Genomic DNA, 26,400 nt, shown 5'->3' with positions numbered 1-26,400 from the left:
ACCCACCCCCACCTCACCTTCACCGAGTCCTGCTCCTCGTCCGACTGCTCATACAGCTCATCACCCAGGAAGTTCCAGGGTGACTTAGTGCTCTGGGCGGCGTACAGCTGCCAGCGCCAGAGCGAGAGCGGGCAGAAGGACACGCGGAGCGGCAGGGTGGCCAGGCTCTCATTGATGGGGTAGTAGTCCTTCTGCAGGTTCCAGTAGTCATTGAAGTAGATGATGGGGTAGTAGTCGCCGCTCACGGCATCGAACTTCACATCTGCAGGCACACGGGCAGGGCACTGCTCAGCCTGGGCCAGAGCCACGGGCACCCTCGCGGGTGGGAGACTGCCTCAGGCCCTCCAGGACGAGGCGGAAAATTCAGAGGGGCCCCAACAGAGATGGGAGGTCGGGACATTTAGCGGCTCCACCATGAGGCTGAAGGGCCACCTGATCTCAGCGAAGGGAACAGGGTAGGAAGGGCTGGGCAGGCCCCAGCGAAGGGGACAGCTTTGGCTCAGCTCCAGCCCACGGCAGCCCCAGGGGTGACCACATATCAGGGTTTTATCAAAGAAGTCAGGAACCTGGGTTTTTTAAGCGATGCTGTCCCAATTTCAAGTCAGCAAGTGATGCACATTTGTTTGAAAACAGCTCGTGGGCTGCAGGAGCCTTGTCTGCAGACTGGCTCAGAAACACTGGTGGTCAGGGCTGGGGTCACCAGAGGTGTGCAAGGAAAAAAGGGGAGTATCTAGGGAGGGCTGGGGCAGGGTGGGCAGACTGGGTAGATAGAGACCCAGGAGACAAGGAAAAGGCCTGGTCAGGAGCCCCTGGGGGCTGGGGGCCTCACACTGGTCCAGGGGTGGAGGCACGCTGCCCTTCACCCATGGCGTGTGGTCGTCCACGATGTTGATGGTGATGTTGGGGTGCCAGTGGGAGATCACCTCTACAGGTCCATAGTCCTCGGCTCTCTGAGGGGAGACGGGGGTGGTGGGGCTCAGAGGCACCTGCTCGCTTTCCTCTGAGGGCTCCCGAGACCATTGTGACAGAAGAGCAACCAGCAGAGTGACCACTGGCTGGGGGCTCACCCCGGCCAGACCCACGGGAGCCTCCACAGACCCCACAGCTCGGCACCCCCAGCCACCCGACAGTGGGAAACCCAGGCCTGAAGCAGGGCCCACGTACAGCCTCCACCCTCCCGGACCACCTGCCGGGGACCACCTCGCAGGAAAGAAAGGTTCTTGGCACCCAGCACAGGTTAACGTCCTGGCGCCCCCAGCCCACCCACAATTCCTACTGGAAACTCATCATTGGTCCCTGCTCTGCCTGCTTGGGTGTGAGTCCTGCCCTGTCATTTCCTGGCTGTGACACTTCGGGCAAGTGTCCCCATCTGAAAACAGGAATAGTGAAGGGACCCACCCTCACCTGGAATCCTCCCACTCCCTGAGAGGTAGCCCTGCTTCCCTGCTTCCCAACCCCACGTCCAGAAAGGGAAACTGAGGTCAGAGAGGAAAGAAGACGACCGAGCCCCCACAGCAGCTCAGGGCTGGCTGCTGGGCCTCGAATAGCAAACCCCCCCACTCGCCCCCAGGACCCAGGGACAGAGAGCTCCGCTCGTTTACCTTGATCATTTCCGGGTCAGCTTCTGTCTCTCCTGTCAACAGGTTCTTGGTTTTCTGAAACCGCCGGCGCTTATATTTGTTGATCACTGTGGAGGGCAGCAGAGAGCGGGTGGACGTGAAGTCCGCTAGGATCCGGGGCCTGGACCCCTGCCCACCCAGAGCTGATCACCAGCTCCCTGACTCCCACTGTCCCACCCTCCAACTGACGGGAACAGCGACCAGCAAGCCCGAGCTGCCCTCTCAGACCCCACCCAGTCCCGCTTTCCCCATCCTTACAGCGACACCAACATCCAGCAGAGGACTCAGGGCAGAAACATGGAGTCTTCCTGCTCCACCATTTGCTGTGTCTGTCCCACCCTGCCTGTCCTGGGGATGCCGCCTCTGGCACGCGCCTCCAACCCAACTACCACTCCTTCTGGTGGTGCCCAACTACCAGGGCCCCTCCTGGATGACTGCAGTCACCTCCTCGCTGGCCTCCTGTGACCTTCTCTCTGCTTGGTGGCCAGCAGTTCTTCTAAACCGAGGGTCTGGTCTTGTTCTCCCACTCCCAAACCCCAGATGGCTCCTGCCGCCTGAGCAGGGCACCTCCAATGTGCACAAGCCCCAGCCCTCGCCCACCTCTCTTTTCCCTCCTCACATGCATCAACCCGGGGCCTTCGGTCACGCTGCTCCATCCCCCTGACACATATCCACCATGGCTGGGATCTTCCTGGCTGGCTCCTCACCCCTCAAGTCCCTGGTGAATGCCCCTTTCCCACAGGGCTTCCCTACACGCCTGCGAGGAGGCCAGCCAGTCACGCTCCTCACCATTTCTATTTTCCTCCACAATCCCAACACTGCCCCCAATCCGCACGCCCACTGGTTGGTTTGCTGTCTGCCCCCTCAGCCTGTCTGTGGACCCTAGGAGGGGATGGGCCCCTGGCAAGTGCCCCGTGACAACTAGGGGTTCATGAGCATACACCGGTGAGCTGCAGACAGTTCCGGAGAAGGCCCAGAACCACTGGTGTGAGAAATGCTTTGGGGCTGTGAATCCCCAGCCAGGAGGAGGAGACCTCACTTCCTCTTGCAGGAGCCAGGTTGACCACGGGCCCTCTGCCACCCTGCCTGAGCCATGCCGAAACTTGCCAGGAGGAAGGAGCAGGTGCTTGCTTATGTCTAACCTCCTCACCTCCACCCTGCTTGGGTCCTTTTCAGCTCTCCTGCACGCTGGGGGAAAATGCGGCCTGCCCCTCCTGTGACTTCTCCATCCTGCCCCCAGGAGCCAGAGAGAGATGGGGAGATGGGAGAGGGTGCTGGGCGAGCCCACGAGCCCTAGAGTCACACAGCCTGGCTGTCTCACACAAGATGAGCAATGCTGGTGAGCCATGTCACTTCCCCAGGCCTCAGTCCCTCCTCTGGAGAGTGGGGACAAAAGCCCCACTTCTTCTCGGCAGGACCACTGGGAAGTGGCTTTCTGCTCCACAGAGCCCAGCCAGGCAGAGGGTCCCTGCATGTCACATACACACGAACATTAGGGCCCAGATCCTTCCTACCCACTCAGAACAAGAGCTTCAGCCATCTGGATACTACACACAAGCTCATGCTCAAAAACATTTCCAGGAACGGACTCAGGGCTTCGGCCCAGGGCCTGAAGCCCTTACTGTGAACATAGACATCATGTCATCGCCTCTGTCATTACTAATGCATTTGAGACCTCGGCCCCAGGTCCGGGGGAGCAGTGACACCTGGGGGTGGGCATCCCAAAGAACCAGTTCCAGAGGGACATGCTCCGCCGCTGTTCCGCACCCAGGGGAGGCTGTGCAGGGGGGGGAGGAGCCGTGCCTAGCTGGGCCCCAGGGGGCCTGGAGGAGGAGGCCCAGGAGAGAGGCTGTGGCTCAGGTGGAGAACATTCTACAGCTTGGAAGCACGCAGATGGGATTATAATGCAAAGTGGACCTGGCTTCTGCGGGGAGGAAAGAGCCCCCTTTTCTTGGAGTTCAAGCTCCTAGAAGTGCAGCAGCCACACAAGGCCCCTGAGCACCGCTGACGGGGCTGACCAGACGGGGGGCACTGTGAGTGCAGCCCACACCCGACTCGGAGACTCCACGCAGAGGAAGAACAAGAATGTATGAGAATCCCAGTGACTTTTACACTGATTACATGTTGAAATGACAATATGTCACTCAATAAAATTGTTACTAACGTTAACTTTATAGTTTCGTTTTCTAACGTGGCCGCTAGAAAAGTTAAAACGACGCAGTGGCTGGCACTGTCTCTCTAGGGGATGGTGCTGCTCTAGTGTCCCGAGTGCTGGCCCTTCAAGGAGGGGCTGCTCTGCCCCCACCCTCTCATCCTTCTCCCTGGAAGTGGGTGGCCAGCTCCAAGTCCCTGCTCCAAGGGGTCCCAGCTGTGCGGCAGGGCTGGGTGCTGCTGGTGGGCTTTCCAGGTCCACCGGCCGCAGGCTACTTCGCAGCCCACACTGACAACCGTCCCTGTGACTGTGAACACCGCCCACCACACAGCGACAAGGTCTCATTCCCCAAAGGCAAAACCACAAAAACTACTGGCCTCAGTGAGGGCCAACTGGACACAAGCGAGCAGCCACCCACCTGGGTCATGTTCAAGGCAACCTCTGAGGTGTCAGGCACGTCCACCCCAGGGACCTGAGGAATCCCACTTGCGGGGCCTGTCCTTAGGGATGACCCCTGAAGGCCACACCCCCTCAACTCACCTCTGCCCACATCTCCGCAGCAGGCGGAACATCAAAGAGCACATTCCAGACTCACTCACCTAAAACAGAGCTCGGCACACAGGGGCACTAAGCCGCCAACCTTCTGTTCAATGCAGTGTAGATAATAACAAAAAAGGTCATCCTCTGGGATATTCTTTTTTAACTTTTTTAAGACTTTATCTGCTTATTTTTAGAGAAGGGAAGGGAGGAAGAGGGGGTGAGAAACAATGTGTGGTTGCCTCTCACGCACCCCACACTGGGGACCTGGCCCACAATCCAGGCATGTGCTCTGACTGGGAATCGAACCAGTGACCCTCTACTTCACAGGCCAACACTCAGTCCACTGAGCCACACCAGCCAGGGCTCTTTTTTAACTTTTTAAATCACATGTTTATTTGGCTTATGTTTTAAATCTAGAAATTATAAAAATATATCACATCCAGACTGTCCAATCATGACTTGCAGTGCCTCCCCACTTTGCTGACAGCCCCGTACCAGTTCCGTGGTAACGACAATGTCACTGGGCGTGGAGGTGCTGGGGGTGGGCGCTGAGACGGGTCAGTGAGAAGGGGCCACACCTCAGTGAGTCCGGTTAATGTTAGAACCTAGTCACGGAATAGTCTGTCCACCACTGACATCTTTCCTCGCACTTCAGTTATCCTTCCATTTTCCCCCCTAAGACCTTTCTTCTATCTCTAGTTCTACTTGTAAGACCTCAACGTAAACTAGCTTAACTTCTGGAGAAGAAAAACCAAAATGTGATCAAAGGTAAGTGTACCCAATTTAGATTTTAGCACTCTGGAAGTAGAAGGGATTTCATTATGTGTTGCCCTAAAGCTTTGTTTCTGCTCTAGGACGACTCTTCATACACTTCCTTTTCCTGTCTCGGCTTTTACAGTCTCCGCGGCCTGGCTCACAGCTCCGAGGGGCGCGGCCTGTGGGCCGAGGACACACGATGACAAGGCCTGCCTCTGACATGGGCACGAGCCAAGTCCCCGGAACATGGCTGTGTGCTCGCCTGGCCCTTCCTGCCCAACGCCGCTGCAAGTTCTTCTGACTCTGTGTCCTGCCGTCAGCAGGCACGCTTTGTGTTCTGAAGCTGATGGCTCTCCCCCCTTCACAGTCATTTCCCGCGGTCCCTACAGACAGGGGGACTGCACCACGGAGTGGAGAAGCCAGCGGCTGTGAGACTTCACCCACCGCACGTTCCTCAGCAGTGCATTTTATTAAAACTTTAAAAAAAATTTTATTTATGTAATTTTAGAGAGAGGGAGAAGGAAGGAGAGAAACATCTGACATATGAGAGATACATCGATTTGTTGCCTCTTGCACACCCTCAACCAGGCACCCTCGGCCTGCAACCCAGGCACGTGCCCTGACTAGGAACCGAACCGGTGGCATTTTAGTTCACAGGATGGCACGCAATCCACTGAGCCATAACAGCCGGGGCAACTTTTATTAAATGTTACATTTCTCTTCAGCTTCTCCCGTATCTTTCTCAAGGGGCTCCACAGCACTACCCTCCACTGATGGGGGGACGCTGGCAGGCTTGTCTGCTGACTGAAGCAGGAGGCGCTGCTCTCCCAGCTCAGCATCCATCAGTACTTGACGAAGAGCCAGTATCCCGATTTCTGCCATCAGCCAACCCTGGATGTTGCATTTCTATCTCACTCCACAGCTGTAACTGCTTTTATTTCTTGTGGCACAAAAAAGTCTCTGAACGAATTCTTGTTACTTCACATTTTCCAAAATGCAGCACTTTGACCTGGTCCCTCTGCACCATCCTGCCCAAGATCGCTGGTCTGGGGTCCCAGCCACAAAGACTGGGATATTTTTATTTTTTTTAAAGATTTTATTTATTTAATTTTAGAGGAGAAGGGAAGGAGAAAGAGAGAAAGAGAAACATTGATGTGTGAGAGAAATATGAACTTCTTTTGCATGAGCTCCAACCAGGGACTGTCCCACGACCCAGGCATGTGCCCTGACTGGGAATCGAACTGGCGACCTTTTGCTTTGCGGGATGATGCCCAACCCACTGAATCACACCAATCAGAGCTGGGACATTTTTTATCAAAATAAGTAAGAAAGACATAACCACACAAATAGAAGTAAATCTGTTATTGTGCTACCCAAAACAGCCAGATGGATCATCAACAAATCCACAGGCACAGGAAAATGAAAGCAAGATGGAGCTCTCAAAATTCACAGGAGAGCGCTGGCTGGTGTGGCTCAGTGGACTGAGCACTGAACTGCAAAGCAAAGGGTTGCCAGTTCCATTCCCAGTTAAGAACACATGCCTCAGTTGTGGGCCAGGTCCCCAGTAGGGGGCGTGCAAGAGGCAACCATACATTGATATTTTCTCCCTCTTTCTCCCTCCTTTCCCCCTCTCTAAAAATAAATTAAAAATCTTTTAAAAAAAAAAAAAGAGCCTTCTCCAGAGCTGCTGAAACTCAAATACAGAAAGCACAGAGATTTCTGCGAGAGACATCAGGAGACAGTGTACTCCAGGACAATGACACTAAAGAGCAAGCAAAACTATGCCAACAGTCATGGATCTCATGGACGAGGAGAAGTTGGACAGAAAAGAAAAAACAAACTATGTTCACAGTGTGGTTCAGATGTAAACAGAGTCACACCCTCAGTCATTTGAATATCAAATGTTAACCTAATCAAAATTATGTTAATGTGCTGGGATTTCCTCTTCCAGAGTAGGAAGTCAGGAAATAACATCTCAAACTGAAAAAGCAAGAAATTGAGGTATTGGCTTGTCTTTGGGAGCCAGGGAATTAAAAAGCAGAAGAAACAGCTAAATGAACTCGAAAGTCATTGCCTGTGGTGGGTGGGAACTGGGGGAGGAGGGAAAGGGGGAAACAGGAGGCTCATGAGTTTCACTGTGTTGATCATTTGAATTTTAAACCACATACAGTTGAGCCCTGAATAACATGGGTGTGAATTGCACAGGTCCATTTCACGAGGATGTGAAAACAAGTATCTGCACTGCTTCTGATCTGTGGCTGGGAATCCACGGATGCAGAGCCAACCATGTGCACTGATCTATGCTGTTTTATATAAGGAACTTGAGCATCCTTGAGTTTGGTACCTGCTGGGGATGCTAGAACCAACCCCCGACAGATACCAGGGACAACTAAGTTTTGGGGGAGTAAAACAATTATAATACAAAAGAAAAAGAAAAGCAAAAAATTATACATACAACCCTGGCTGGTGTGGCTCAGTGGATTGAGCACGGGCTACAAACCAAAGGGTCGCTGGTTTGATTCCCAGTCAGGGCACCTGCCTGGGTTGTAGGCCAGGACCCCAGTGGGGGGGCTCACAAGAAACAACCACACACTCATGTTTCTCTCCCTCTCTTTCTCCTTCCCTTCCCTCTAAAAATAAATAAATAAAACCTTTAAAAAATTATACGTATATTTTCAACTGTGCAGAGGCCTGTACCCCTAACCCCTGTGCTGTTCAAGGGTGCACTGTACTTGTAACAAGAGGTAAGTAAAAGTTTTAGAAGATGCCTTGGGCAGAGAAAATCTGTCTCAGTGTAAGGCCGTGTTAGAAGTCATAAATGGCTACCCCTGACCCAGGGCTTCTCGGGGGGCACTTGCAGTCCCAGGGGTTGGTTCAGCCCCAGCTGGCAGCCAGCAAGACCGAGAATGGGGGCCATATCCAATTCCAGGGCCCTCAGCACCTTGCCTGGACACCACAGGGCACTGCTCGGAGGTGTTGTGTCTGATCGCCAAGGGCTCACGGCACCGCCATGCAGGCCCCGTGCAAACAGGTCAAACGGGAGCGAGGCACTGTCCCACAGACTCCCCGAGGGCCACACACTTGGGCAGTGCCCACTCACACAAGCTGGGTCGGCACAGGTGCAGTTAGGTCACACTCGATGAAACAGATCTCAAAGGTCTTCCTGTCTCCCCCTCCTCATTAAACCAACCCCATCGTCCATTCACAGACTACTCTGGAGTGTCAGCCAGCCCATCCTGCACAAAAACAGACTGTTTTTGAGCATCTACCTCCACTAAGCCAGGTCCTGCATAGGAGCTGGCTCATCACCTCCCGTCAAAAGTCCCTCTGTCCACCTGCTCCTTCCAAGCCTACTGCTCTCCCATCTGTGTCCACAGAGCACAAAGGGTGACCGCCAACTCCAGACCCCTGGGCACAGGGTTTCCGCTGGTCCTTGTGCCCCTGGGATTCAATGCCCTGCACTGGCTTGAGGCACCCAGTCTGCTGGCTGCCTAGACGGCAGGTCAGGGCTGTGGGGACTGACTTACTCCGAGACATGTGGACTGTGGCGAGCCGGCGGTACAGGGCCTTCTGCCGGGGATCCGGGTGGAAGCCACTCTTAGTGAAGTATACGTGGATGTAGATGGAGCCATTCTGCTGCACACTCTGCCAGGCGGGCGACAGGGAGGAGGGAACAGTGAATTCCCTCCCCGACACAAGCCCCCGCAGCTCCCCACCTCCATTCTCAGTCCCTCAGCCACCTCCATAAGGTAACACCAGGTGCAGCCAAGACACCCCCCCACCTCAAAGCTGGAAGGAGGGTCAGGCCCAAGTCCTTGGGGGTCTCTTTTGCTGCCCCTCAGGTTGGCTGGGACCTCAGGGAGGGAGGGGCCTGGGGCATGGGCGTGAATCCCCGTGGGAGCTGCCCCTCAACACAGGGTAGCAGATCCGCCTCAGAAAGGCTGTGTCCACACCCTGCGTCCAGCCGCCCCCACAGACCAAGACAGAGACAGATATAGCAGACACGCCCCTTCCCCTCAGAACACTGAGGAGACCTGCCAAGAAGAAATGAATGACAGCACAGCCCCATGAAGACATCGACTTCGTTGATTCAGCAAATTCATTGATTGTTCAACATGCACTGATTCTGCACCAGCTGCACGCTAGGGGCACAGAGCTGGGCACACTGGTCACCAAGACGGATCCAGTGGGCTCGAGGTCCCATTGTGGGGACAGACCCACGTCCAAGTAAGGACAACCCCCAGCATGGGCAGGGCTGGGTGTGACAGACTGGAGAGAGTGGCTGCCCGAGAGTCAGGAAGGGTTTTTTGGGGAGGCAGAATTTACGTCTGGGCTGCCCGAGTCCAGAGCCAGGTAACCTGAGTTCTCTCAGGTTCACAGCTAGTGAATCTCTCACTAGCTGTGTGACCTTGGGTAAGTCACTTAACCTCTCTGCACCTCCATGTCCTTATCACTGGAGAGAACAGTCCCCACTTTGTAGGACTGCAGGGGGGTTACACCAGCTGGCCTGGCTGGGTGCCCTGCACACAGTAAGTGCTTAATCGCCGCTCACTGTTACCTTCAGACGGGGCTGCCTGCCTGACCAGCTGTGACCTCACTGGCCCAAGGACGGTCTCTGATCTTTCACTGGTTTAGACCCGGAAACACACCAGCCCTGGGGGTTTATCGGCAGGGTCCCAGGCCAGTTCCAATTCCATCCATGTGGGGCTGTGGGGAGGCCAGTGCGCAGAGGCCTCCGAGATCGGCGTGGGGCCGCAGGGCATGTGGGCTGAGGGCACAGCCAGGCTTGGGGCCTGAGCTGCAGAAGGCAGGACAGGGAGTCGGTCCGAGGAAAGTCCCCCGGGGCAGGTCCAGCAGCCCTGGGCCTGAGCCCCAGAACTGCCCCCACCTGTGGAATGTCGAGCTCAGCAAAGTGCTGGTAGCAGCCATCCGAGTTCTCGCCGCTGGTCCAGTCGCCGTACACGAGGTCGTGCTGCTCCCAGAAGAGGGCCGACGTGGCATTGAAGTCTGTAAAGTGCTCGTGCTCTGAGATGTACACGTGCAGGTTCTGGGGGGGGGGGGGACTTGTGAGAGCCTCTGAAGGGGGGAAAGAGCAGACGGAGAGCGAGAGCAGAAGCCAGCACCCTAACATGAGTAAACTTTGTTAGTGGGGAGAAGAGTAGCAGCTGGCAGAATAAATCTCTTCTCACACCCCGACCACACCTGTCCTGGTCTGGTCTGTGGTGTCTACGACCAAAAGCCAATTAAAGAGTGGACAGCCTGGCAATGAGAATTTGGGGTTAGAAGGGATCATGGCGACCCTGAACCCTCTTCTCCCTCCTCAGTCTCCCACGCCATCCCGGACAGAGCTCCAGCGGCTTGTGGACACAGCATGGTCAAGACCTGCGGGAGCGCTGGCTGGCTGCTGCGGGTGCAGGGAAGCCGCCCTCTGAGAACTCCCTCCCTTCCCAAGTGCCTGTGGCTGCCTCTGTCCAGAGCCCTGAAGGCCCACTGACCGAGATGGGCTGAGCAGTGGCCCCCCTGATGGCCAGAACTCTGGAGACCGGGAATCCCAGAGCTGCAGAGAACCACGAAGGAGGGAGGAGCCTGGATTACTGGGGTCTGAACACTTGCTTTGGATGCTCCTGAGCCTCGGCTACTCTGGGTTCCTCCTCTCCCTGCCTCTGCCCTGCTCTCCAGCCTGCTCAGCCTCTCCTTTCCTTTCCCATCTCCCACACACCTCCCTTTGCAACTTTTAAAGCCTGACCGTACTTTTAAAGTAAAATACATTAAGGACCCTGTTAAAATAGTCTTTAAACAACTGAGTGACCCTTTGGATGTCCCTAGAAATAGGACTTCCACAAAACCAAAAGAACTTATTTTTCCTCATGGGTGCCACCTGAGTAACAGGTTTCGTGGGCTGTGGACAGGCCCAGAGTTCCTCAGCTCTGGATCCACTCACAGACCTGCAGTAACCAGGGACCGGACCACTGCCCACGTCACTGCCCCACCCTCCCTGGTACTCTCCTCCCCCGTGTGGCCTCCCAGCCGGCGGTTACCATTAAAGTGTCTTTGGGGAACAGGTTGCGGCTGGCGACGCGCGGGGCTCCTCCGGGGCCCACCTGGTCCTGAGGGGCCTGCCCTCGGCGGAACCAGCTGCTGATGGCCCAGATGATAAAGATCCTGAGGAGGGAAGCAGGGCAGGTGTGAGTTCCTGTCTGTTCTTTCCAACGTGGATCCACTGGCACATCCTGGGGCCTGACCTGGGGCTGCTGACCGATTATGGAAGGTCCCTGAGAAGGCAGTCACAGGGCTGGTGAGTAGACAAGATGCCCCCAAAGGCCATGTCTGGGGAGAGACCCCAGACTCCATGGTTTGCTAGTGTGGGGGGCCTGGCACTGCCCTGGTCTCCATGCAGACACCCCGGCACCAAGTCCTCCAGGACCTCCCGGTGACCGCAGGGCGCAGGGGCTTGGACCCTCGAAACCTCCCACCTGGGAAACGTTGACATCCTAGTCCCCCTGAACCCCTCAAGTGAGACAACCCAAAGAATGTGGAATCCCAGTGTTTTACAGGCTCGGAACCTTAAAGAGCAACATTTTAGAAACCTCAACTAAAAACTGGCAAGGCAGATAGTAAATAATGGGTTAGTCCTAATTTTATTTTTATTCTTTTTATTTGTTTACTTATTTATTTTTAGAGAGAGGAGAAAAAGAGGGAGAGAAACATCAATGTGTGGTTACCTCTCAAGCACCCCCTACTGGGGACCTGGCTGGCGACCCAGGCCTATGCCCTGACTGGGAATTCAACTAGAGACCCTCTGGGTCACAGGTTGGCACTGAATCCACTGAGCCACACCAGCCGGGGCAGTCCTGGTTTTTAGCAGCAATGGGCTAAGTTATTCAGACCAACTCTCCTGTTGGAAAAAACCTGGAAAAGCCTGATAAAAATGAACACACTAAGCCCTGACAGGCATAGCTCAGTTGGCTGGGTGTGGTCCTGCAAAGTGAAACGTTACCAGTTCAATTCTTGGCAGGACACATTCCTAGGCTGTGGGCCTGGTCCCCAGCTAGGGCACATGCGAGAGACAACTAAAAATATAAAATAAATCTTTAAAAATAAATAAATTTTAAAATAAATCTTTAAAAAATGAACACACTAAGAACATCAATATTAGTTTTATATGTATAATTATATACCTTGATACAGCAGGAATACATATATACTGCTTATGTGAGGAAAAAAAATAAGCATCTACTGTATTAGCTCAGGTCTCTCAGACACAGCAGCTGCGTCATTATTAAGTAAGACAAGCACTGCTAGTTAATTACAGGTGTGAGAAGCCAGAGAACAGAGGGGCTGCGAGCCCAGGATCTAGGCTGCAACCCCTGGCTCTGAAGCCCAGCTCTGCCACTCACTGTGTGACCTCTGACGAGATTTGTAACCCCTCTCAGACTCCGTTTCCTGCACAGTGAAATTGGGGCTAACACCACCCCCCTCGTAGGAGCATTCAATGCACTGATTCAGATACGAAGCAGTAACATCTACGTATCATCCAAATGAAACCTGATACACATTGGGAAGGTAGAAATGTTACTTATTGTTGTAATTTTCAGCACAGGATAAAGGCACACAAAACTTCTGCAATGGAAAAACACCACAAGGAATTCTGGTGTGGGCGGGGTGCCCCCTGCCGAGCCCCAAACTACACCAAAGGGCAGAACCAGGCAGGGGGACCTGTCTCTACATAGAACCCATGGAGCCCTGGCGTCTGGGGTCTCAGGAGCTGCGGCCCAGCTGTGCCACCCGCTGCCTCCCCAAGAAGTCCCCAACGCACACAGCTGGGGAAGGTCTAGCACCGCCCATCTCTGGGGACCCCTCCACCTCCCAGAGAGGCTCCTACCTGAGTGGCTACACCAAGGGAGCGTGAGGGAGCGTGAGGGAGCAGGGACGCCCACTGGCAGCTTTGCCCTGGCTTAGGGTGTGGCTCTCGGGGGCCCCACCCAGTCTGGTCTTCTGGGCCCCTGTAAAACGAGGCAGATCGGACCAGACCTTTTTAGGATTCCAGCTCCCCAGAGCCCTGAAGACATGAGAACATCTGCATGTACTCTCATACCCACAGTTTTGGGGACCCACTCACAGGCTCACAGACACCGCCCTCCACCCATGTGTCCCAGGTCACGGAGCTCTGCCGGAGGACGCCAGGCCTGCAGGGGACCAGCCCACACCTAATGCTTTTCAACTACCCTGAGTAAGGAAATAAAAGATTTCAAATCCTCACCCCTACTCCACATAGATATTACTTCCATGGGTTCATACAATGTTTTAATTTATGAAGAGACGTACAGTGAAACTTTCCCTCCTTTTACCTACCCAGTTCCCATCCCACCTCCCCTCCAGGTAACCAGTGGTGTAATTTGAAGATGTAGCCCACCCCCTAAAAAGGCCATTTTAATGCAGTCTGCTAGAAGCTTTGGAGAGTTTGCAGAGCCCTCAAAACAAAGCCTGAATTCCATTTTAAGAACTCCAGGAGAGACTCCGAACTGCTGTTTGGTGCTGCCAGCTCTAAGGAGGATTAGCCTACACTGTAGCTGCAGGAAAAATGCCTCTCTGAAGGAAGTTCCTTCCTGTACTGATGTGGAGGATTTCTAAGACATACTGTTAATGAAAAAAAATCAAGGTGCAGAACTGTGTAAAATAGGCTGCCTCATGTAAAAGTGAAGGAAAAGATAAAAATACTTGTTACTTGTACCTTCTGAAAGCATAAAAGAAAAGGCTATATAAGAAAATGATGCCCTGGCTGGAGTGGCTCAGTGGGTTGAGCACCGGCCTGAGAACCAAAAGGTTGCCAGTTCAATTCCCGGTGAGGGTACAGGCCTGGATCAGGTCCCCAACTGGGGGGTGGGTGAGAGTCATTTCTCCCCCTCTCTTTCTCCCTCCCTTCTCCTCTCGCTAAAAATAAATAAAAATCTTTAAAAAAAAAAAGAAGGAAAAGAAAACGCTGAGCCCCTATTGGACATGGGGGAGGAGAGGACCAGGCAGAAAAGGGACGGGCCCCACAGCTGGCAGAGCTCGGGGCCCAGGTCAGGAAAGGCGCACGGAGCCCCCGCTGATGGCTGGGCTGATGGCTGACGAGGGCAGAGTTCCCTCCTCCACAGCTTCTCGGGTCCTGTGTGACCTTCTCAGGGGGTTCTGTGCGACTAGGCAGGCACCCGGTGCCCCGCCAGGATGTGATCAGCGACTGCATCGAGGACTGTGGGTGACTATCTTTTAGCTGTTTCTCTTTATAACACACGTTCTTGGGTTTTACAAACAGTGAACAAAAGCCATCTAAAAGCAACCGAGGGAGCATGTGCCAGCCCCTGCGCCCCTAGCCGACAGGGGTTCTCGGGGAATGGAACTCCTTCCACGACCTTTGAGCTGCTGGGACTCCTCTCCGAGGTGGAGACGCAGGCCTCAGAGGGGTGGTCACCTGACCAGGTCGTACAACTTGGGGAGGGGTGGGGTGGGGCTGCTAAGATGTCAGAGCAGGCCCACTCTTAGACAGTCTGACGCTACCCGCCCCTCTAAATTTTGGCAGCTGACCCCCTATTTTGGGCAAGCGGCTGCTCCCAAGTTTCCTCCACTCTGAACAACCCTGTCTGCAAGCGTCCTTATGCAATGTCATTTAGGCCACTCACAGGTCCGTGTTTACACAGGATGGCCACCAATGCATTACACTTCTTTGGTACGTCTTCTTTATGTTTTTCTGTATTGTCTGGGTTGTTTTATTTTTGTACAATAAGCATGTATTAGTTAGAAGTTTGGCGGGGAGGGAGCTAGTAAGACGGCACAGAGAGACAAGTCGGTGCTCTCCCTGAACCACTATTTGCTCCCCCTCAGAAACAGAACCCTTGCTTTTCAGCAGGACGCTCGGCTTCCCAAAATAGAGACCACACTTCCAGGCTCCCTTGCATCTGGCCATGGCCAAGTGGGAGTGCTCTAGCCAGGGGGATGACTGTTTTAAAGATTTTATTTACTTACTTTCAGAGAGAGGGCAATGGAGGGAGAAAGAGAGGGAGAGAAATACCGATGTGCAATTGGTTGCCTTTTTCATACCCTCAACTGGGGACCTGGCCCGTGACCCATGCACGTGCCCTGACTGGGAATCGAACCGGTGACCTTTTGGTTCACAGGCTGGTGCTCAGTCCACTGAGCCACACCAGCCAGGGCAGAGATGACTGTTTTAAACAACGATGTCCTGAATCCCTTATAGCTGATGAGGGGCAGAAGTGGCTGCCTGACTGCACAGTCTGCTCTTTTGACCATTTTGCTGCCTCCCCAGAAAGAAAAAGAAATGTTCACTTTGTAGAAACATAAACAAAGGCCCTGCCACCAGGTCTAGATAGGCAGAGACAGAACCCAACTCCAGGTATATTCCACTGCCCCACCCAGTATCTCCCCAGGGCCTCAGTCAGAAGCTAGGCTTCAAGAAGGCATGCCCTGTGCTCCCATGGCCCAGGAATGGCCATATAAATCCACAGGTAGAAGTACCACTACCTTTTCCTATTTGCAAAAGGATGGACTGGTCCTAGCTGCTGTAGCTCAGTGGATTGAGTGCTAGACTGTGAACCAAAGGATTGTCAGTTCAATTCCCAGTCAGGGCACATGCCTGGGTTACAGACCAGGTCCCCAGTAGGAGGCACTCAAGAGGCAACCACACATTGATGTGTCTCGTCCTCTCTCCCCCTCCTTTCCCCTCTCTAAAAATAAATTTAAAACTTTTTTAAAAAGATTAAATAAAAAAAATAAATAAAATCTCAAAAAAAAAAAGGATGGACTATATGACTCCACTTAAATGAGGTACCAAGAGCAGTCAAATTCACAGAGACAGAAAGGCTGGCAGGAGGGGAAGAGGAGGAGCTCATGTTTAATGGGCACAAGGTTTCCATCTGGGAGGAGGAAAAATTTGTGGAGATGAATGGTGGTGACAGTTGCACAGCAATGTCTACTCACTTAATACCACTAAAGGCTACACTTAAAAATAGTTAAAATGGGCCCTGGCCATGTAGCCCCATTGGTTAGAGAACTGTCTCAATACACTGAAGTTGTAGGTTCGATCCCTGGTCAGGGCACATACAAAAACCAACCAGTGAATGCATAACGAAGTGGAATAACAAATCGATGTTTCTCTCTATCTCCCTTCCTCTCTAAAACCAATCTTTAAAAAAAAAAAAAAAAAGGCCCTAGCTGGTGTAGCTCAGTGGATTGAGCACAGACTGTAAACCAAAGGGTTGCCAGTTCGATTCCCAGTCAGGGCACATGCCTGGGTTGCAGGCCAGGTCCCCGGTGCAGGGTATGTGAGAGGCAACCACACATTGATGTTTCTCTCTCTCTTTCTCCCTCCCTTCCCCTCTTTAAAAAATAAATAATTTTTTTAAAAAAGTTAAAATAGTAAATTTTATGCGTACGTTGTGTCTGAAGTGTATCCCCCAACTCACATGCGAAGTCCTAACCCTCAGCACCTCGGTGACTGTATCCGGAGACCGGCCTGTAAAGAGGGCACTAAGGCTGAGTGAGGTCCTTGGGGACCCAGTCCAATAGGACTGGTGTCCTTCTAAAATGAGGAGAATCGGACACAGGCACGCACAGAGACAAGACCACGTGAAGACGCAGGGAGGCGGCCACCCACAAGTTGAGGAGAGAGGCCTCAGGAGAAAGCAGACAGGCTGACACCTCGATCTCAGGCTGCCGGCCCCCAGCACTGTGAGAAGTTAGTGCTGTTTACACCTCCCGGTTTGTGCTGTGTTCCGGCGTCCCCAGAATGTCAGTAACGTGGTCTACTTTACCACATACAAGAATTCTACTGTACAGGAAAAAAAAGACTCCCCGCTAACAGAAAAATGACGGTCATCCTCAAGGACTTTTTTCTTTTTTCTTTATGCTTTCCTTATTTCACCTTCCTAAAATGAGCAAAAGCAAAGCAGCACCTGCGCACCTGAAGAGCACACCTTTGATGACCTGCCAGGCATTGGGCGCTGGCTGGGGCGGCGGGTTCTGGGGCTGGGTCTCTGCGGGCAGGTCCCTCCCAATGCTGCCATTGCTGGTCACCTGCAGGAGACAGAGACCAGGGTGAGGAGGGAGAATGCAGCCTGAGGCACCAGGTGTGTCTGAGGCACCCCTGTGTGCCAACGCCTGGCACGAGACTCAGCACAGAGAGGGTACCTGCTCCAGCCCGGGGGTCGGGGAGGGCCTCTTGGAAGAAGGGACATCAGAGCCGAGACCTAAAATACAGGTGGCCGGTGCAGAAGAGGCAATGAGGGAAGCAGCAGGTGCAGAAACAAGGGCGGTGAGAGCCACAGTCTGACTCTGAGGACTGTCCATTGCTCTGCGGGGCTGGAGCCCAGAGAGCGAGGAGGTGGCTATGGGAGACAGTGCAGAAGGGGTCATGTGGCAGGTGCAAGGCGTGGGTTTATCTAAACAGTCCTTCCCGGGGAAAACGGTTCCCAAGGCCCCCTCTGTGGCCATCCCCGTGCGGGCCCATCGCTTCAGGAGCTCCTGAAACAGCAGGTGAGACAGAGAAAAACGCACCCAGAGCATGAGCCACAGCGAAGGCAGGTGCAACAAACGCAGCATGCACCACCCTCAGGCCATGACTCCAAGCACCTCCATGCGGGCGAGTGGAGACCCGGGGGGGTAAGCCACCTGTGTGCATCCCTAGGAAGAACCACTGCTGCAGGCGGAGCAGGGGCAGGCAGGCCGGCGAGTAGGGCAGGGCTTCCCAAAGGAACACCCCTCACTCAGAAACAGAAGCTCAGCAGCAGAGATTTCACATCAGGTTTGGAAGGCCCAAGATGGACAAATTCTTCCCACCCTTCTCCTTGCACCTGCCGCCTCCCCAGTCCTGCCCTCTTCCCTCCTCCCTGCTGTCCCCTCACCCCTCAGCCTTCGAGAGTAGGACGGAGACTGTCATGGTCACCAGGCAGGCAGGGCGGGGGCTCAATAAATACCTTTGGAATCAACAAATGTTCCCTGAAGGGCTTGGCCCCAGCACCCAGGCCGCCCAAACCCACCCACTCCAGGGTCTCTACTGTCCATCCCTGCCCCCACCACAGCCCCGAGCCCACTCCTCTGCAACATCTTTCTGTCAGCCTCAAAAGCCCCGGGGGACAAGGACAGAGGCTCTCCTGGCCACGTGCTGCTGCCAGGAAGCTGCAGCCAGCATTTGTTAAACTGTCATCTGTGGCTCCCTGTCCCCTTCACCAGCAAGTGCTTTTCCCTGCCACCTCCCACAGCTCGGGACAGCACCATGGTAAGGGGTGGGAGCTCCGCGGCCCGCCAGACTGAGGGTGCGGGACTTGTCCCGCTGCTCCGGGCTGTGACATCTTGGGCGTGTCGCCTCCCCTCTCAGACCCAAGGGCTGGGGCTGGACTGTGAAGATACAGCTATGTTTGGTTCCTTCGTGTGTTGACAAAGGCATTTCCTGAGCACCCACTGTGTACCAGGCCCTGGGCTCAGCAGGGGGACCAGTGGTAGAGATATAGCTCTGGGCCCTGCCCTCCAGCACTCAGGGTCTAGAGGGAAACACACCCACCGAACAATAAACAGGATCACTAAACGCAGTATACAGGCCGTGGTTGGTGTGGCTCAGCTCACTGGGTGACATCCCACAACGCGAAAGGTCACCAGTTCAATTCCCAGTTAGGGTACATGCCTGGGTTGTGAGTTTGGTTCCCGGTTGGGGTGCACAGGAAAGACAACCGATCAACGTTTCCCATATTGATGCTCTCTCTCTCTTTCTCGCTCCCTTCCCCTCTCTAAAAATGAAATGTTTTTTGAAAAATGATAAATAGGAAAAGTGCTCTGGAGGAAATAAGCAGGGGGAGACGGTAACAATTTTTGGATTGAGGGGATCAGGGAGGCCTCCCCGAGGAGCTGTCTTTGACACATGGGCAAAGGACGTGCTGGGGAGAGGGAAAGGTTCCGGGAAGGAGCTGGCCAGGGGGCCGGAGAGATCAGACAGGCACAAGGGCACCCTCATGCAGGGCTGGCCTCGGGGCGGGGAGGGCAAGTAAGGATTTCCAGCAGGTCTGAGCTGACTCTGGATCAAGAAACGGAAGCTTGAGGCCAGGCCAGGATTTGAACCCACATCACACTGGCTCCCAGGTCTGTTCTCTTATCCGCAACCACAGACAAACTGGCTGGAAGCCTTCCCACGGAAATGCAAATGAAAACCGCAATGACACGTCACTTCACTAGGATGGCCAGCACCAGAGAGGTGGGCAGCCACAAGCACAGGCGGGGGTGTGGAGAAATCGGAGGGGCTGTACACTGCTGGTGGGAAAATGGACCACTGCTTGGAAAAACATGGTCGATGCCTAAAAAGTGAAACATGCACCTGCCATACAAACCAGCAATCCCACTCTTGGGTCTCTACCCAAGAAAAATGAGAATATATGTCCACTGGACAGCTTACTCGCCAATGTTCACAGCAGCATTATCTGTAGTAGCCAGAAGTAACCAGATGTCCATCAGGGAATGGATGAACAAATTGCGATGCGTGTGCGCAATGGAACACTACTCCACAACAAAAAGGAACACTACTAGGGGCAGAGCGTGACCGCAAAAGGGGTGCATGTGCTCTCAGGCCAGACTGTGCTGACGCTTGTACTGCACAACTGCGTAAACATACTAAAAGCCGCTGAAGTCTATACTGACAACAGGTCGATGTTACGGTATCTAAATCACACCTCAATAAAAAGGTAACTTCCGGTGGCTCCCACTTCCCTCGGAGTGAAGGCAAAGTCCTCACCATGGCCCTGACCTCCCGGCTCCTGCCCCCACCTCCCTGCTCTCACTCCCATCCCCGCACTCACCAGCTCCAGCACACCAGCCCCCTCACTGCTCCTTCCTCACACCAGGCACCTTCTGCCTCTCCGGGCCTCTGCACTGGCTGCTCCCCTTACCTGAAAGGGTTTCCCCAGGTATCCGCATGCCTCCCTTCCTCATCCCATTCAAGTCTTTGTTCAAATGTCACCTCCTCAGAGAGGCCTTCCCAGACTACCCTGTTTAAATTGCAACTCCCCTTCCCATGCCTCACTGCCTGTCCCCCTCCCAGCTTTATTTCTGTCCATGGCACTTACTACCATCTGACTCACCACATAGTTTCTTCTTTATTTTACAGTTAGTCCCTGTCTGTTCTTCTACCCTGACCCTGAAGCCCCTAAATAGAGCATGAGCTACAAGAGGGCAGGACCCTCTGTCTCGTTCACAGCTGCATCTCCAGCGCTAGTAGGGGGCCTAGCCTGTAGTGGGGACCAAATACACATTAACCGAAGGAACAGATGGTGGATTTCGGGGCCCCATGCCTCAGTCCCCGGCTCACAGAGGAGCAGGCTGGCTGGAGCATGAGACTGCCGAGGCCTGTCTAGACACCATAGGACGGGGGAGGGTGGTGGTGGCTGTGGACATAGCAGAGACTAGGACAGTTCCTGTTCCTGTCCAGTCTGACACAGAATACTCACTAAGGGTCCAGGAAGCAGCTGAGACCATGAGGCTGGGCTGGGGCTGGGAGTGTGCGGACTGGAACGTCCTCACTGAGCGCCTGGATCCACTGTGGGAATTCCACCTCAGCCGGGCCTCTGCCTCAAGATCCATTCATCCCACAAACACTGAGCGTCTGCTCTGTGCCAGGTCCTCAGCTGGGCAGTGCTGGGGACACAGTGATGACCAAGACAGTCCCAGTTCTGCCCTCCAGGGGCTCCCAGCCCAGTGGAAGAGACGGATGGACAGTGACAAGCCAGTGTGGGCAGGACTCGGGACAGGGGAGCCCACAAGGCAGTGGGAGCCCTGACCCAGTCTGAGAGGGTCAGAGAAGGCTTCGCAGGGGAGAGGAGATCTGAGAAGAATAGGACTCGTAAGGATCCACCAGGTAAAGAGGGAGAAACATAAGCATGGGCCCCGTGACCAGAGACAGCGAGGCACACTCCTGAAAACAGAAGGGCCTCGGAGTGGCCGATGCTCCCCTCATCCCAGTGACTCTCCGGCAGGGGCAACTGTGCCTGCCCAGGGACAGTCAGCAATGTCTGAAGACATTTTTGCTTGTCACAACTGGGGAGGGATGTGTATGCTACTGATATCTGATGTGTAAAGGGCGCTGCTAAATGTCCTAAAGTGCACAGGACAGCCTCCCCTAGTGAAGAACTGTCCAACCCAAAATGTCAGTAAGTGCTGAGGTGCAGAAATCCTAGTATAGTCTGAAGGAAGTCAGGTCGTGCAAGGCCTTGATCTGCTAAAGAATTTGTACTTTATCCCGAAGGCAAAGGAGTACTGTAAATCTTGACAGAAACTCGGAGGGAGAAGGACCTTTGAGCAAGACTGGGAAGCCCCTGAGACAGGGACCGAATCTTCAGTCCAGTGTTAACTAGGCAGACATCTCCTGAGGCCACCCCCAAGCCAGGCCCTAGTTGAAGATGCTAAACCAGGTATGTGGGGCGGGCTCTACCACATAAATCTCATCCTGATGTCCTCCCAGGTGACAGTATCTACCCCTCCTCTTGGCTCCCTTAGTCTCCCGCAGAGGTCTGTCACCACCCTAGTCATCCAGGATTAAAATTCTTTACATGTCAGTCTCTCCCACTCCACTGATGGCAGGGACATGGCTGTAGCCATCTTTGTGGCCTGTCACATGGCCGGCCCTCCTGATTAACCCCTCCATTCACCACTGGAGAAATAAGGGCCCAAAGAGAGGCAGAAACTAGCACAAGGTCACAGAGAAAGTCAGCTTCATTCTCCTCTCCCAACCTGAGCGCCTCTCCCTTGTGCTGCCTCCCACATGTCAGTGACATCCCAGTGGGTGGGTCGACAGCACCTTACTGTCACTCCACAGATTCCCTGAACACCTGAAGGGTGGCTGCCTGAACTAGCAGCCTCAGTTTAGTTGAGGCAGTGAGGTCAGAAGGCAGCAGCATCTGGACTAAACCTCCCACAGGATTAGTTTATCATAACAGCACACCTATCCCGGTCCTGACCACCCCGGGTCCACGAGGTCTGGTAAGTGCTGTATGGAATGAATCCCAAACCCATCCTGGGTGACCTTCTGCAAGCGACTTAGTCTTGCTGTTCCTTGGATTCCCATCTGTAGTATGGGTCTCTCAGCCTCCAGTGCCTGTACCCTTACCCACGGTGACTTCATGACTTCCCCCAGAAATACAAAACTCCCAATTAATCAGTCATTGACCACACGTCAGGCAGACACTGCAAGAGAGACTCTGAACGCCAGACAACTCTAGGAACGGTCGTGGATCCTGGAATCGGGAGTGCAGAACTAAGGAGCCAGGGTACAAGTCTGCGTCCCTGCGCGCCAGTGTCCGGCTCGGGCAATAAGCCCGGTGGCCACCCGGCGCGAGCACGCAGGGGACCTGGCGCGCAACAGGGCCCCGCTTCCCGCACTGTACGGACTCCCGGGCCGCCTGGCCCCGGCTGGGCCCCGTATTCAAGGTCCCCCTGGGTAAGTGGCCCCTAATGCACAGGGTTCTGCGCTAAGAGGCAGGACAGGCCCCGTGGGAGGCCCCCCAGGTGGGGAAAAGCCCCTCAGTCCCCTCTCGGCCTCCGTACCTGACCGGAGCCGCCTCCTCCGGCCGCCACCACGGCGCTGCCTGCCCCGTCCGTCTCCTGCGCCGCCGCCATCTTCCCGCTCCGGGTCCCCGCCCCCGCCGCCAGCCCCGCCCCGTCCCCGACGGCGCCAGCGAGATCGCGCGAGATTTTACCTTTGCTTGACCCGCCGGCCACCGTACCGGGCAAGAGCGCCACAGCCGCACCTCTGGGAAGAGCAGCTTCCGGCTATGAAGGAGTCAATCCGGCCACCGTACTTTTCCCTCCTAGTAGCCCTTTTGTTTTCCCCTAGTATACACACTGCCTGCTGCGAACTCCCATGACTTTCTCGACTAATATATACGCTTCCCACAGTCTCCATTACTTCTGCTCCCTCAAGTAAACCTGCCTCTTCCAGGTATATATGAGTCTTCTAAGCCGTCCCGGTCGCTTCACTCCGCTGGTTCTTCGAGTTCTTTCCGTTCCATAGTTCTTGAGCTCCCCCGGCCACCGTAACGCTTCAAAAACGTCCGTCTCGAGCCACGCCCCCTCCTGCATTAAAGGAACCTTCCTGGCCACCGTACCCAGATTCGTTAGAATCGTAGCGTGTTTGGCGAATACTTTCGTCCGCTGACCCCTTTTGCTACCTCAACCTTTTCACCCCTATAAGTCCCTTTTAGGTTATAGTGTTCCTGTGCCCTCAGACTACTATATCGGGGTTCTCAGGGCCACCACACCTCCAAATTGGATCCTTGGCAGCGTCTCCAGTAGCCCTCGGGCTGCTATTTTAGCGCGCATGCACGTCCTCTTGGTTGTCGGCTTGTTTAGCGCAAACTTTGCAGCTCTGGACTCGGCTTCAGGCACCCTATGAACTCCATGTTTTCTTAGCTTTGTATCTGTCTACAGCTCTAAGCGTGGACACTTACTTGTTCAGAGACTCTTGGGGAGGGTGTTTACGAAGGCCCACCCAGAGAGGACAGAAAATTCTCATTGGCTGTTAAGCCTTCACCAGTGAGTTGGGTGGAGGTCTGACCTGGGTTCACACCGTGGATCGGTTAAGCGATCCCGTTCAAGTAACATCTCTTTAAGCCTCAGTTTCTTACTCTTACAAACTGGGCATTATATACGCACCTGGCCCCCTGACTCCACTTAGTAAGTGATCAACATCTTGCGCTCTCACCGCGAACCTTACACATTGCCTGGAAGGGAGATTCCAAGTATTTATTATTTTACTATCTACTTCCTCCACTTTCCTCTGGGTCTCAGCTCAACAAATAGCTCATCCTCCAGAAAATCCACCCTGTCTCCCCAGGCTGAGTGGGGCACCGCCTCACGATCCTCCAAGATCCCTGGACTCCCTCATCCCACTCTGCTCACTTCCGGTCATCAATGTCAGGAATGGGTGTGCTGTATCTTGCCTTGGGGCTGTTCTGGCGATTGCTGTGTCCTCCAGCACTGCCCCAGGGGGTGATTGCTGAATGAAAGGAAGAAATTCTTGAGTGCAGAAGGTGAATGACTTACCTTTGAGGGCAGCACAAGGGCAAGAAGAAACCTTAGAAAACTTCATGCCCAGTCCCCTTCTCTTACAGATAATAATAGTAGTAATAATGATTCTGTGACATTGTAGGCCCTAAATCCAGGGGCAAATGAACATACTGATTAAGTCCCTAAAACAGGAGGGAGGGTGTGGAGAGAAGCAGACTAAGATTTTGTAGGCCTCTTTAAAGTACAGAACTGCCCTGGCTGGTGTAGCTTAGTGGATTGAGCTCGGGCTATGAACCAAAGGGTTACCAGTTCGATTCCCAGTCAGGGCACCAGATCCCAGTGGGGGGGCTGTGTGAGAGGCAACCATACATTGATGTTTCTTGCCCTCCCTTCCTAGCCCTTTCTCCCTTCTGCTCTCTCTAAATGAATAAATAAAATCTTAAAAAAAAAAAAGTACATAACTATAAGTACAAATTTGAATAGAGGACCCCAGAAAAACCCAGAAAAGTGAGAGGCTTTGAAGCTAAATCTCCAGCTTCACTGTAACCCCATCTCTGCTCTCAGTTCCAGACACAAAATACCCCAGTCTGTCTTCCCTCTCCCATATACAGCTGTGATCTGATCTGTTGAAGCATTCGAGGCTCTTGGCTAGACTGTGACCTTCGATGGGACCCCTGCAAAGCCCTCCCCACCCTGTGTCTTTTGAGTGACCAAATAAATTCATTCCTTCTAACTAGCAAATAAATCACAGGCCAGACCCACTCTGCCCTCCACTAGGGGACGCCCAACACCAACCAGAGGCTGTGATTTCAGGTTCTAAGGGAGAAGGGGACTGGAGACCTGAACTGGGTCTTCAGAAGAGATTGGGGTCTAGACTCCCAGGTCTGAGGGAGAAATCGGGGGTCCCAGGCTCCTGAGTCTTTGGGGAGAAGGAGTCTGGGGACCTGGATTCTGGGGTCGTGAGGGGAATAGGACTGCAGCAGAGGCCTGAGAAAGAAAGGAGGAGTCTGGGAAGGCACTGGGATTGGTTGGAAGCAGAACTGGCCTGGGCTGAGGTTTGGTTTGGCTGGAGTCCGTGGGAAACAAGTGGACAGAGCAGGGATTGTTCCTCCAGAGCACCTCCTCCCCACCACCCGCTAGGTTTGGCAGCCTCAGCTCCTTGCAGGCCCTGGGACTTAGGGACATTTCCCATAACCCCTCCCCAAGGCCCCTGTTTTCCACTAGATTCACAGCTGCCCAGCCTCAGGACCTGGGAAACTGTCCCAGCAGTGCAGAAAGGCTGGCCGGAGGTTAATACCAAGCAGCTTAGGAAAAAATACGAGCCCTGGGTCCTCAGAGGCCAACAGTCCCAGCCCTAGAAACTGGGGGCCCAGGACCACCTTCTACTCCCTCAGGATCCAGGGGTCCAGGTGCCCAGCTCCCCTACCCACAGGACTTAGCACTGCCCTCTCCCAGGCTGCAGGGCCTCTGTTCTTATTTGTATGCCCTGTGCTTTTTGCCTGCCATTCCCCACTCCCCAGAGACCCTCTTCCAACCACTATCCACCACACCCAGGCCCTGGGGTCAAGGGAGTGCCCCACCCCTCCCCCACTCTCTAGTAAACACAGCCCCAACCACACTGCGCTGTGATGCACAGCCCTGTGACCAGCGCACCACCGGGGCCTCTTGGGGGCCCTCCCTGCACCCAACCTACCATCTATCCAAGGTGGCCGCACCCAGGCCTCAATATCCTCACTTCCCCTCCTTTTCTTCATTGCCTGTGTCGCTGAAGTTATCTTCTCCATTGGTTGGCTTGCTCATCCTCTGCACCCACCCCCCACCCCCGTCCAAATAGCTTCTCTGTTTGTGTCCACGGCATGGAACTGAGCTTCTGGCCCTGAGTAGGAGCTCAGGAAATGTTACGACTGTTGTTAATTAGAAGAGAACAACTAACAACACATACCACACATTTTTTAAAGATTATTTATTTATTTTTAGAGAGGGGAAGGGACAGAGAAAGAGAGGGAGAGAAACATTGATCGGTTGCCTCTCACATGCCCCCAACTGGCAACATGGCCCGCAACCCAGCCATGTGTCCTGACTGAGAATCGAACCTACCACCCTCTGGTTCGCAGGACAGCACTCAATCCATTGAGCCACACCAGGCAGGGCAACATACCACAAATTTGAATCAGTAAAACCGTATGAAACTGGGCCAGGACCCAATCAATTAACAGCTTTTCGAGGGAGACAGGACTGTCTGTCTACTCCCTGCCGTATCCCCAGGGCCTGGTAGGGTCTCAGTAAAAGCACAGGAAT

The 26,400-nt window shown here is 54.1% G+C and overlaps 1 protein-coding gene across 1 annotated transcript in view; it reads right to left on the bottom strand.

Annotated features, from left to right (window-relative positions):
- The window catches only part of CLPTM1 (CLPTM1 regulator of GABA type A receptor forward trafficking), a 28,009-nt gene extending 5,267 nt beyond the window's left edge, over positions 1-22,742 (bottom strand). The window contains exons 1-8 of the mRNA XM_045845144.1: positions 22,642-22,742; positions 17,024-17,136; positions 11,106-11,229; positions 9,956-10,114; positions 8,595-8,712; positions 1,602-1,687; positions 830-950; positions 18-262 (exon numbers count right to left, since the gene is read on the bottom strand). Of these exons, the coding sequence (XP_045701100.1) occupies positions 18-262; positions 830-950; positions 1,602-1,687; positions 8,595-8,712; positions 9,956-10,114; positions 11,106-11,229; positions 17,024-17,136; positions 22,642-22,713 (1,038 nt within the window). The 5' untranslated portion in view covers positions 22,714-22,742. The remainder of the gene's footprint in view (positions 1-17; positions 263-829; positions 951-1,601; positions 1,688-8,594; positions 8,713-9,955; positions 10,115-11,105; positions 11,230-17,023; positions 17,137-22,641) is intronic.
- Between the last annotated feature and the right edge of the window lie 3,658 nt (positions 22,743-26,400).

The sequence above is a fragment of the Phyllostomus hastatus genome, unplaced genomic scaffold, assembly GCF_019186645.2.
Source record: "Phyllostomus hastatus isolate PE091 unplaced genomic scaffold, TTU_PhHast_1.1 phas_contig_468, whole genome shotgun sequence".
NCBI classification, from domain to species: Eukaryota; Metazoa; Chordata; class Mammalia; order Chiroptera; family Phyllostomidae; genus Phyllostomus; species Phyllostomus hastatus.
Note: the sequence above shows the minus strand (reverse complement) of the source record. Positions and strands in the feature narration are given on the sequence as shown.